This window comes from Diorhabda sublineata, chromosome 2, assembly GCF_026230105.1.
Source record: "Diorhabda sublineata isolate icDioSubl1.1 chromosome 2, icDioSubl1.1, whole genome shotgun sequence".
NCBI lineage: Eukaryota > Metazoa > Arthropoda > Insecta > Coleoptera > Chrysomelidae > Diorhabda > Diorhabda sublineata.
The window spans coordinates 25,803,666-25,816,643 of record NC_079475.1 but is presented as its reverse complement, the minus strand read 5'-3'; the positions used below and the strand labels follow the sequence as shown (position 1 = coordinate 25,816,643).

Sequence of the window (12,978 nt, the reverse complement as noted above, 5' to 3'; positions counted from 1 at the left end):
TAACTATTCGTTTATATTTGCAAAGTGCAAGAGCTGGAACAGTAGATTAATCTCATAATTAAATGCTTCCGACATTGTTTTACTGAAACATAGTTGCCCAACCATCAAGTTAATGTTCTAAAACCTTGTACAAGGAGGGTAGATATAAACGTAGAATAAACATTACACAATCATTAGCTCATCAAACTAAATATATGAGGAGGGAATTTCCAAAGATAACATTAAACAAACTGTTTGTAGAGATATAAGTGAGCAAAGATAGACGTCGAGCGTGGAATAAAAAGAAAACTACTTTATTTTTGTGAATTTATTGTTATTCACCTAAAGGTATGATTATAAACATATTATTTGGAATCGTGGCATTTCCAAGTAACTCAGTCTCGATCATTAGTGATATAAATCAAAATAACATATCACAGAGATGCCAAACTCAATTTTGCAGGGGCCATATATTAAATTTTGAATTCGTAGTTCATCCAGATTGAAAATAAGTTATAAAACATGGTAGGTAATTATGTTGAGCTCGAGGAACCAGATATTCGACTTCTCTTGTGTTTGACAAACTCATTGATGTCATTGGTATCATATTCGTTATAGTTATTTTAAGAATTGATTGGAGATGTTTATTCGTAAGTCTTGTGCGATGTTCGTTCTTAATTATTTTCAAAATAAATATCATTTGCTATTGTAATACTTGTAAATGGAACGCACATTCCAAAACACGGAGTACCTAGTGACATTATTGTCTTATCAGATGCGTACAGATGGAATACTCGACGTATTCCAGCATTTTCGTAAAATTTTATGGATACTTTATAGCCCACTCTGTATATTCTAACAATTACCGACTAAAATTGAAATCTTAAACATATTTCTACATTCATCTCAAATTTACCCAATTCATTTCCACTAATAGACCTAAATTTTTCACACTCCAGATGAAAAAACATTATTCGATTAAAAACTTTTAAAATGACATAGTTAAGAAGAATAGTTTGCTTGAAAAAAGTTCAAGGGAACTAAAGGGCCTAAAGTTTTATTAAAACAGTTCTTGGCGCTCGCTGAAGGAAGTTGCAGAATTTAATTTCGACCTCGGCGGAAGGAAATGATATAGAGGCCATTAAAAGGGTTTTGTCTCGACCTATTATACTTAGTTTATGTAGAATGTCGGAGAAATCCATAATTTCTAGTCAGGGCTCGTCGTTCCTCGAAAAAAGACGTCGTAGTTAACTTGGCGGTTATTCGATTATGAATATAATGGAATACTACACATCGAAACTACTGAAAAACCTATTTGGAGAATATTTATAAATATTTAATAATTATTATAATTATTTCTGCATGAAATCTTCTTCTCTTTGGGTTCTGAAGCTAATTATTATAGATATATAAATTAACTATTTGTTGAAGTATTTAATAATTTATTTACTGCAAACGAATTTAAATTTTTATTCGAATGATTAATATTTAAATATTCAGAGTTACATGATATGTATCACTAATTGGTTCCTTCTATTAGTAGGTACTAATAAATCAATTACACTAACATTCAGTTTATCATTTGATGATCCATATATACATATATGTATACTATTCTCCCCTTAACAAGGATCTTTTCACCCCGCCATCCAACAGGCAGTTTAACCATACGTTCTTCTTCTCCACTCATTTTGCCCTCGCACTCTTCTTCTCTCCTTTCTTCTTTTTTTTGTTTATGATCTAACGCTCACTGCCATACAGCCCCGTCGATTGTATAACTGTCTTGTAAATGCGTAGCTTGGCGGCTCTTGAAATATCTTTCGATCTTAATACTCCAACTAGTACTTCAAACGTTTTGATCCGTCTCGCCAGTCTTTTGTCGATTTCCCTGGTTTAACCTCCTACTCCCAGGAATTCGAACTCCTGGACTTTGTTAAATATATACTCCTTGTTTTGCTCTGTCGTCTCTGTAATTTTCTTTATTCTCTGTCGTTTTTCTATTACTATACTAGCCTTATTCTCTTACTCTATATTATGATTTTGTATTATAAAAATTAATAAAGTTATTGACAATTTAAAACTTAACACTTTCTTACCAATTGGTATAAATAGTATAAGAGTATAGTATAAAAGCAGATTTGATCGTCGGTCGAGTCGAATCATTCCATTAACTCGATCTGTGTTGATTTATGTTATTGAAAACTGTTTTCAACATCCTGTCTTCGTTGAAGAAGAAGAGGAACACTACACATTCTTTCCTTAATCAAAATCCAATCACAGCTTCCTTACACACTAATTTTCTGATCGTTTTGCTAATTAATTTGTTCAAATTGCCTGAAAATTATTCTGAACTACTCGACAGCTGTATTACAGATTGTTGTACCACCTGTTTTCTATGCTTGTAAACATTTTATTGATCATTCCTTCTAGATGATGGTCGTTATTTCACAATAAACTTTTAGTAACCGAATGCATTTTGTTATAAAATAAGCCGGTAATAATATATTATGAAAAAAACTAAAAAACCATAATTTATAAAGGTTTAAATGTACACTAAAAAATAAATAAGGACTAAGGATTAGTGACGGACAAAGCTAGTGTTAGAAATTGTATTAGTAAAATGTTGTAATTAATATTTCGATTAATTCTCATGTTCTATTAATTATCTATCTTGTTTGAAATTGATTCTTGGCAATTACACCAGGGCTCTAAGTCTTTCAATCCAAGCTAACGCTTAAATTTGTATTTTAATTTTTTTATATGCACGGTGTTTTAAAATATGTTTCTAAATACACATTTATTACGATTTTTCCGCAAGTATTGGCAACATTGTATTGAAATTTTAAACGAATATGTTTTGGAAGCTGATACATCCAATTAATTTGTTTTTATGTCCCTATGACTCTCATAAAGGGGCTAGTTACAGGGTTCGTACCGAGTAGTATTAAACATTAAACTTTTTCAATATTAGATTTACTAAAAAAAGGTACAAAAAGGTACTCTTGGTAAAATTCGATACTGTGTACCGTCTACCGGAATATTTTGGTTTGAATATTACGAAGTAATAACTGATGTTGGTACGAAGTAATGATGAATGTATTAATCAAACAAAAAATCACAAGAAGAAAAATGTGTATAATTTTTTTGTCATCAACGCTCTTTATCTTAAATATAGATGGCGCTACGAACACTTTTTACTCTCAAATATTTTTCAGTTTTCTATCTATCATAGAAACGGGTTCACCTTTTTTGAAACACCCTTATTTTTTATACGGAATTCAAGTCTTTTTCATACCAAGAGGTTTATTTACATTGTTTCTTTTGGATAATTTCTAGGAAGGTCTATTTATTTATTTGTTTTTTTCTTTGTGTTCGGGGAGTTTGGAGAATTCTATTTGTGCCATATAAGTAACTTTCTGTAGCGCAGATTAGTTCAATTTATAATAAATAGTCGTAGAATAGAACGAGTTTATTATAAGTTAGTGTAGTGTATAGTGTTAAATAAATTAATTAAGAACATAAGACACCTACAATTTCTATGAACATGTGCGTAAATAATCCAAATGAAGAATAAATGATTTTAAACTAAATAGCTTCTTTTATTAGGTACTAACTACTGACTGAATACAGTTTGTTTACGAAATTCAGTTAAGACCAATCCTGCTCTCAATGTGGTAAAGTTCGATTGCGACTAAATCCACTTAAATTGTTCTTTTCTTTCCCAGGTAGTAGCAATCTACAAACAGATTGCATCCGCAGGAAACTTGAAATATATAGGTTTTTATAAAAAGGATTTAAACTTCCAAAGTTTAAGTTGAATTTATTACTATGCGATATCGAATTTCATAATAGATTCATTCGAATCTTATAAGGAAGAAAAATATAGGTAGGTTTGGTTTCCATTTAAAGATTATATAGATATAGATAAAATTATGTTGTAACAACAGCGATGTGTTAAATTTAAAAAAAATATTACTGTGAAATCTTTGATGGTAACTCATTTTGTCTTTTGGAACTTTAAAAAATTGTAAAGCTTTCAACTCGAAATTGCGTCAGCGAAAACGGGCCAACCAAAAAATTTGAGAAATTAACCAAATTTTTGTTGTAATAAATGTATGATGTATTCATTCAATAATGCTTTCAGCATGTTATATTATGTTTGAAATTAAAACTTTATTAAGAAAGAACACTTTCAGTGTTCAGACACTACAAAACACACACAAAAATTGACGGGGTTTATTTTTCAAAAAGACGCATTGCTACGTCGATAGGAAAATTGGTCCATTCCTCAATCAGGGCTAATCGGCCTGTTCATGTGTTAATGGAGCAGACTTCTTTTGAAATGATCGATCCCAAATATGCTCGATATGATTGAGATCGGAGCTTTGAGCGGGTCAGTCCATTTTTGCAAAATGAACCTCTTCAAGGTGCTCCGTTACTATTCTTGTCGTGTGCGGTCGAGCATTATCTTGAATTAGCACAAAACCATTACCAACAAATCCAGCACATGGTAATACATAATATCTGCAACATATCGTCGTACTGTTAGTGCAGCTCTGTCAATCACGACGAGATCCGTGTGCACTCAGAAGAAATACCTGCCAAAACATGACTGAGCCACCTCTGGTAACCGAGTATAGGTAGAATAGTGTTCTCCAGCTCTTCTATACACCTTATTTCTGCCATATAGGCACATTTTTCACTCACACGTGAGCAATACCTTTGTCCATTCGTCCACTGTTCAATTCATGTGTTCACGAGTAAAATCAAGTCTGCGTCTTCTGTGAGCTACAGTAAGCAGCAAGGGTCCTTTAGCTAGACTTTCTTTTAATTTTCATCGAACAGTAGATTTGCTGACTGCTACTCCATGAGATTGTTGAAGGACGCTTTGGATTATTCTAGCGGTTTGGTTTTCACAGATGAAAACGTAGAAATTTGAAAATAATACTCATTATTCTAATAAATATTGATATAAATATGATAGTAATGACAGTTGTTAGTCTTTTCAATTGAATAATATTTAAAAGGAATAATATTATTCAATCCTCTTGGCAAAAGTGTCGTCAAAATCAAATCACAATAAATTAACTTATAAGGCATACGTGGGTAATGACATTTGTTTTTACAAATATTAATTGTGTCATTTTGTGAATTTCTGTTTTGAGTTTTGTTTGTTTGGCCTCATAAAATGAGGACACCATGCGCAAACTTTTCATTTTTTTAATTATCAGGAATTTTAAATGCACCATACCAAAAGTAGACATAAATAAATTGCCTGCTATGACAAACAAATTGGTGTGATTCTTAAGCTGTAGGATCCTGAACTTTACAGCGATTATTCATTCAACAATTTATGTGAGCGAAGGTGGTGATATCAATTATATATATATATATATATATATATATATATATATATATATATATATATATATATATATATATATTCAATAACATTGACCGATTCCCACAGAATCGTTTTTTAACTACTAGAGATATGTTCTAAAAACTGGGAATGAGAAAGTATTATTGTAATCAAAGTTCCACTTAAAAATGGACTGCTTTTTAATTAAGAGAAGAAGTAGAATATGAAATAGTATACTTTCATTGTTGTATTATCCATTAGTTTATTAAACCATATGAATTATCTGAGAACAAAGAGATATTGCATACATGACTAAAACAAATGCACTACCTTAATGGATATTAACCCGTTGGAAATTTTAGTTAGGTGACTTCTAAAACAAATTGATAGATTACAATGTAACCGTTGTGGCTTAAGTCTAAACTTTACTCCCTCTAGAATAATAATGCGGACAAAGGTGCTAATCATATTATTTACGAGGCACTCTCCAAATTAGATTTTCTCTTGTATTAGAACGAGCAACAATAAACTTATTTTATATTTCCTAAAATTGTCAGTTAAAATAAAAACGGACTATCCAAGTATTGCTATGTTTAATCTCTTCATTTTGACATGAGAAATCAAAGCGAATATAGACACAATCTTTTGTGTGTTGAAAAATATAAAATATTTGGTTTGTGCGATGATGCATTGTGCGATATATTTGACCTTTTTCGAGTTAATTCACAATATCCTTTAAAGCTTTTAAGGACATGTTTTTTGGTTTGGTATTTAATTGCTAATGAAAGAAATCTTGGCCTATTCTTCGGTTTGGATATTCATTCAGTGATTGCCTCACATAACACAAATATACTTATCATCGTTCATCAACTGTTAACTCATATATAATATATCACCGATCGTTATTTAAAAAGTTCTCTAGGCGTGAATATTTTCCTAATAAAAAAGAACAAAATTTAGTATACGAGGTCTGGCTATTAAATAACGAGACCGCGCGCCTAGAGAGCGCCCTAGATGGATGGGATATAAAACAAATAGTGGGTTTAGTATCTAGATATCTTGTTTGTGCACGTCTCAAAACACGTTTCCGTCACTATTATAGTATTTGTGCAGTAGCGGTTTGAAACGAACATGCTTTTTTTTCGTGCCGAAAATTAATCTCAAATTCCTCGTTAAATTGAAAAAAACTTCTACCGAGTGCCATAAATTGGGGCAAGAGACCTATGGGGACAATTATCTATCTCGTGCGCGAGTTTTTGAGTGTATAAGCGCTTTAGTGAGGGCCGAGAGAGCGCTGAAGATGACCAGCGCCCAGGTCGGCCTGTGACTGTTTCAACTCCGGAAACAGTGACCAAAATCAACCAAAGTTGGTGCCAAAAAATCTGACTCCTACCGCTTTTTGCGTCAACGGGTGTGCTCAGATTTCCTTGAAAGGCTAGAAAGGTTAGAAAAAGATCTTCTTCGGAAGGGACCCGATTTGAGTTGATGGAAGCGGTAAAACAAAGCTTTTAAAGGCACTCACCAAAGAAAACATCCAGCACTACTTCGATTAATGGAAAAAAACGTATGGAAGTGTGTGTAGCGACGGGATATTTCTATTTTAATTTTTGGCGAAAAGTATCGTAATATGCCCTGAATAATTTCAGATCTTTAATCAGTGTTTCTAATCTAAATGAGTCACTCTGTATATTTTCTTATTTCCATTTACTTCAAACTCAAATTCGTAGTTGTTCTTTGACACCATTTGTAGCTTGTTATTTGAGATATTGTCTTCACGAAACATTTTGGTTGTCAGAAAAGTTATTTTCTTATTGACAAGATTGTGATTGACGAAAAGTTCATCAATACCATTTACTCCCTAATTCAACTCGTGATAATATAAAATGTCTCGATTTCTTCTTGTGTTCGGTGGAAATGTTTTTTGAAGAAACATTCTTGCTAGATAAAAGAAATTTTCTCTGCGAGAAAAGACACCAATTTATCATTGGTGTCTGAATCAACTGATTTGTTTGAACATGATCATCTTAATCTGAATCTTCAGGTTTATCATAATTTTATTCTGATACTGATATTTGGGCGCAGGAAAATAAGATCATCTGAATTTATCGTTCCAGGATATTATTTAGGGCATATTGAACCAGAAGTACACTTGATTCGGTAATATACAATAGCCTATTTTTCAAGAAAACTGTAAATAAAAAAAAATAAATAAATTTCTGTCAGATACATACAGGATAAGGTCAACATTATAAAATTCCTTACTTCAAGTTTAAATGCGCTGTCTAAACTCGTGGTTACAGAAAAGTGTGAATAAATTGAGGATCATTTTTCTTGTTTCCGCATAAATCCATCTGGTTTCTGGCTCTTGAAATATTCTGCATGAATAAAAATCGCGCGTGTAGTTGGTTAGGAAGTTAGGAAGCTTTTGGAAAAAAATAATTACAATCGAATAGGGGATGAATAATGTTTCTAGATATTTTGTGGAGTATTTATTATTCGCAACGGTTTGTTAGACAATCCAAACAATCCAAGATACCGAACGGAACAATGGAACTAATAAATACAATATACAAATCATTTTAAACTTCACAATAATACGAAAGTGATACAGAAGTCTTCAATACGAGTCCTTTTTATAAATAATTGCGGATTTCAATTCTAATTATGTTATGAAAACGTTGCGTGTTCCAAGCCAGTAATTCCTAATGGAATTATTTTGAGTTTTGAACTTCTACTTTCTGCTTCTTATTCTGACCGCGACATGATGCAAAAAAGTCTTTCCACGATCTGTACAAATCCTACTGACGGCTTAAATTATGGTTTCTCGTGATATAAATCGTTTTTTAGAAAACACAAACAAAAATTTATTCTCACAAAGACAAAATACTGAACTGAATAATGGAAAGAAAGACAACACCTATACAAATCAATAAACTTCACGATAATACAAAATTCTGATATGGAAGTCTGAAATAGTAGTTCCTTTCTTAACCAAATGGATATATAGTATTATTTAGACCAGAGCAGAACACGGATGATGCTGAACATTCTGGTCAATTATTTATTTCAATTACTCCAGAAACTCATGTACTCAATGATGGTCGATATAGCTAATGAAGTACATAGTTTAACTGAAGGGATATGCGTTATTTCACGTTAAAGCTTTTCACATAAAAAAGCTACCTGCAAAATAGTTTGATGGTGATCAAAAGCTTACTAAGTCGATATGTCATAGTAAATATAACTTTGGTTCTTCTTCTTCAGGTGCCATCTCCATTTAATGAAGATTGGTGACAATTTCGGCATAGTTATTTCGATCCAGAGTGGTGGGAATTAAAGAATGTTGTCTGCGACCAGGTCCGCGTTTTCCTACGATTTCTAATTTCATTATACTTGTTGTTACGATATATGTTTTGGGTTGAGCCCCATAAACAAAATTACAATCTAAACAATGAACTTAATCTGGAAGGAAATGTTAATTATCCAATATTCGCTGACACATTTTATGCTGGAATATGCATCTGCCTGATCTGGTTCCATTCGATTTCTTGTTGTTTACAAACTCAAAGACTTGGTGAAAAGCCATTTCAGACAATTGAAGAAGTGGTTAACGACACTAATACGTATTTTGCGGAAATCATATAAATTCTTCGTTGCGGTAATACATACAAATCAATTCAAGCATATACACTAGGAACCCGCATCTTATATATAATGCTGAAACTGAATTCAGTTTGACAGTTTAAGTAATTACCAAAAATGTTATTTCACATTTCAAACATATCACACATAATCCAGCAAACTCCCAATTTTGTCAAATAATTTAAAGTTTAGATAGTAGTCACCCAAACTATCGAACCACCCTCGTAAAAGTGTATTTAGTTTGAACATTGTATTTGAGCTTCGCTTGAACAACATCGGGTACATGTACTAGAAAGATTTGCCAACTGTTTACGCACGTTTCAATGAGATGCGGGTTCTTAGTGTATATATGCCTGAATTGATTTGAATGTATTTCCGCAACGAAGAATTTAACAAGCATTGAGCGTCAGCCAAATTAACGTTCATATGGTTTAGCACTAATCTCTTTATGGAGGATTTGTTCGCTTAAATGTTTAGGGGGATGTCCTTGTAATGGTTTTGTTTGACTCGCTTAATTCGTTCTATGATTTCTTCTACAGCCTCCTCTTCTGTTGTTTATTTCCTTTTAATCCTATCTCTGTGGTATAAAAGTATTTTCGTTAACAATATTGTGGAGAATTATTGAAAATTTTAGTCATTTTCATCCTTTATGTCCCAACTATTCAGCTGCCAATGTTATAACTGTAGCACTAATTTATAAATTCATTCATAATTCATATTAACAATATCAAATTTTGAGCTTTTTGACCATTACCATCATTTCATTTTCTACTACTGTTATTACTGCAGAAATCTATATAAATTTATAATTTATATTAACAGAGAAAATTCAACTAATGCATCAGATATAGATTTTATTCACAAATGAAACACTCTACGTAAAAACGTCCGATATCATATAATTTGTTTTAATATTTGCTGTACAAAAATAAAACAAAGTTTAACAAATATTTGAGTCTTCCAAGAGTTTTTCACTAATTATATCAAGGTTTTTGTTTTCAGATGTCCTGACAACGGGCCCAGGGCCACCAGAATGCCTGCGGACGACGAGTATGGCCGAAGACAGATCTCCTTACCACAATACGCCTCTCAGTGCCAGTCGCCTTCTAGGTCCGTTCATTGTCCTGCTGGTTGTAACTCTACAGAGAAACAACAAGATACTATCGCCTCCCATCGCTATCCAAACGACAAGAATATCCTGGATGCGACCTCGGCAAGTGACCGCGATCGATACGTTAGTACGGAGCGATTTGTACAGGATCGGGCGATCGCTACGGAACACTACGGAAGTGATCGGTTTTGTTCGGAACGTAGCAATTCGGATCGACTTCCTTCGGGTGAGCGATATCAAGGGGTATCGGAACGCTATCCTCTCGGAGAGCGACCGCAGACGTCTATTTCGAATGATAGACTTATACTCAAAGAACCATTGCAAATCTCAGGGCATTGTCAAAATGAGAATAAGACGGTTTATCAAGCAGAGAGGTAATGAGAATTTTATTGTCACGCCTTTCATCTCCGGTTTTCTATTTCATGAAAACAAGCATTTATGATCTACATTGTTTTACAAAATGTCGAAGCATTTCTTCCAGTCCAAAACGGTTTCTTCTGGTGTCGACCACGCAATTTATTTTTGATGAGGGAGTCACTGGGTGTTGAATCAGAACTGTATAAGTGACGGTCCCTCAGCTTGCCTTTGTGATTGGATAAAACTTCAATTGTTTGAGCAGCATATGAGAACTCACATTGTTATGAATTCTTCGACGTTTACTGAATGTCTCCAATGATTTCTGGTATTCATATGACTATGAATAATACGGAGTTAACTATTTTGTATTAATCTCACATCATATGATCGGTAATGCCAAAACATTGGGCTCTGGGTATTGAATCCGAGATGTATGAGGGATGGTCATTCAACGCGGCTTTGTGATTGGTTAAAAATTCAATTTTTTGAGCTTTTCCGAATGTCTCTAATAACTTCTGGTATTCATATGGTTATGAATAGTTTGGTGGAAACAACTTTATTGAAGCTTTCTTTTGAGCATTGATCAATTATGCGACATGCGACAGTACATCGGAAATAAGTTTCTTTCACAATATATCTCTATATATTGTATTAAGTTAATCGATGCTAAGAAATATAAGTGCAAGAAAGTGGTTAAAGTGGTTGTTTGTCAAGAATGTTAAGATTATTTGAGAAATGTCAATGTTGATCAGAAACAGTCAACATCGCTAAAGCAAAAGCTAGCAACTCTGAGCAGTTTATTGTCACGAAATTTTCCTGATCGGTCAATGAGTGTTAATATATCAACTTTAATTACCTTATTATGCTATCTGGTTGGTGAACTATAGGTATGTGAGAATTTCCAGGCTATTAGCCGTCTTTAATAAATTTTTTTCTATATTTTTGAGTTTACAACAGCAATAAGCGAGAAGGACATCCCGCATCGATTTGGTTTTTTTAGACAAATACTCTTTGAGCTATTATAGTTAATAAACTAAGCTCTTTTTGAAAATAGTACGTACAATTCATCTAGTAATTTATATTTTATTCTGTAACTTGGTCAACATTTGTTGTTTTTTTTTTCAGGTATAATTATGATAGGTCAACTAATACAAGATTCCCAGAGAGGTACACACCGGTTCAAAACGTTGGTAGCCTTGATCGGTACCACTCACATAACACGATTGATAGGTACTCTAGGACTAGTACACCTACTGATAGATACCACACTTTATCGACTGAACAAGAAAGAAACGCTAACACATCCACCACAGAACGACACAATAGTACCGGCTCTAAATCAGATTTGTGCAACACTAGAGAACGATCGGCGAGTTCAGATCGATCAAACAAAGAAAGAGATTACCAGAATAGATACGAACAATACGTTAATGATAGATTGGGAGAAGATAGGTTTCCTGCGATACCATGTCCCGAAAGATTCGCCACTCAAGAGAGAATTGAAAGACCTGAGAAAATGTCGTTTTCTCAGGTTTCTTATTTGGAACCTCCATCTCCAGCACCAGCTAGTGATAGGTTTGTTCAGGTTTTTATCACGAGTTTACGAATGAATTGAGGATTCTGATTGGTAAAAAGGTTGATTAATATTTTTATATGTCTACTTAGTTTCGTAGCCTTCAGCCTCCGTATATAGATAAATTCCAGAATAAATTCTATAGTCATACTGCAAGTTGAATATAATTTCCGAGAAAATTCTCTAGCACAGAGACTGTTCCAAGACGTCCCGGATCTAACTCATAAAATTTTTAAATTGAGTATTTTTTGTAAGGTGTTTAATTTGTGGGTCATCAAATATACTATCTTCTATATACTATGTTTTCCATAGTGAGCTGAGGAAAGTTTGGCAAATGTAAGAAATCAATTCCCGGCTTGATCTATTGATTTAACAAATTATTTCACGATGCCCAGTTTTGAATTTAATGGTGGAAAGATAATTTCGTCGCGAGCTACTAATGAATACTGGACTATATTTTCTTTCCAGGCTACATATTTTCTCCCGGGCCAGTGTTTTCTCGCCCGCTTGTTTAGCTCCTACTGTTCCAAAGACATATAAAACGAGGAAACTTAGTGTAACCACTTTGTTGATCGTTTAGCTGTCAATGAACACGACAGTCGTTGGGCTCGTATTGTTTCAAACATTTTATCAAAAAGTTTTTATATCTAAACAAATGCTAATACCGTTTTCTTAGAAAAAATAATGACGTATTTTTTTTCAGTATTGATATTAGCAATTCTGAAGCTTGTTTAAAAATATTTATATCTCTTACAAGACTCACTTTGGAAAAAACATTTCGGCTCATTTGACATACATTCAAAATAGTTGTTGACCCAAATTTAAAGGCACACAAGATTCCCAAACACATCTGGGATCCCAAGACTTATTTGATATAGAGAATCATTTAGAATAATATGATATATAAAAAATACTTTATTTGTATGTGGTTATTGATATACTGTTTCTTTTATT

At 33.1% G+C, this 12,978-nt stretch overlaps 1 protein-coding gene across 3 annotated transcripts in view; it reads left to right on the top strand.

Annotated features, from left to right (window-relative positions):
• LOC130440476 (inactive rhomboid protein 1) overlaps window positions 1–12,978 on the top strand; it is a 136,345-nt gene that overhangs the window by 26,316 nt on the left and 97,051 nt on the right. For all 3 annotated transcript variants that reach the window (XM_056773650.1, XM_056773649.1, XM_056773651.1), the window contains exons 3-4: window positions 9,986–10,468; window positions 11,577–12,026. In XM_056773650.1, the coding sequence (XP_056629628.1) occupies window positions 10,017–10,468; window positions 11,577–12,026 (902 nt within the window). In that variant the 5' untranslated portion in view covers window positions 9,986–10,016. The remainder of the gene's footprint in view (window positions 1–9,985; window positions 10,469–11,576; window positions 12,027–12,978) is intronic.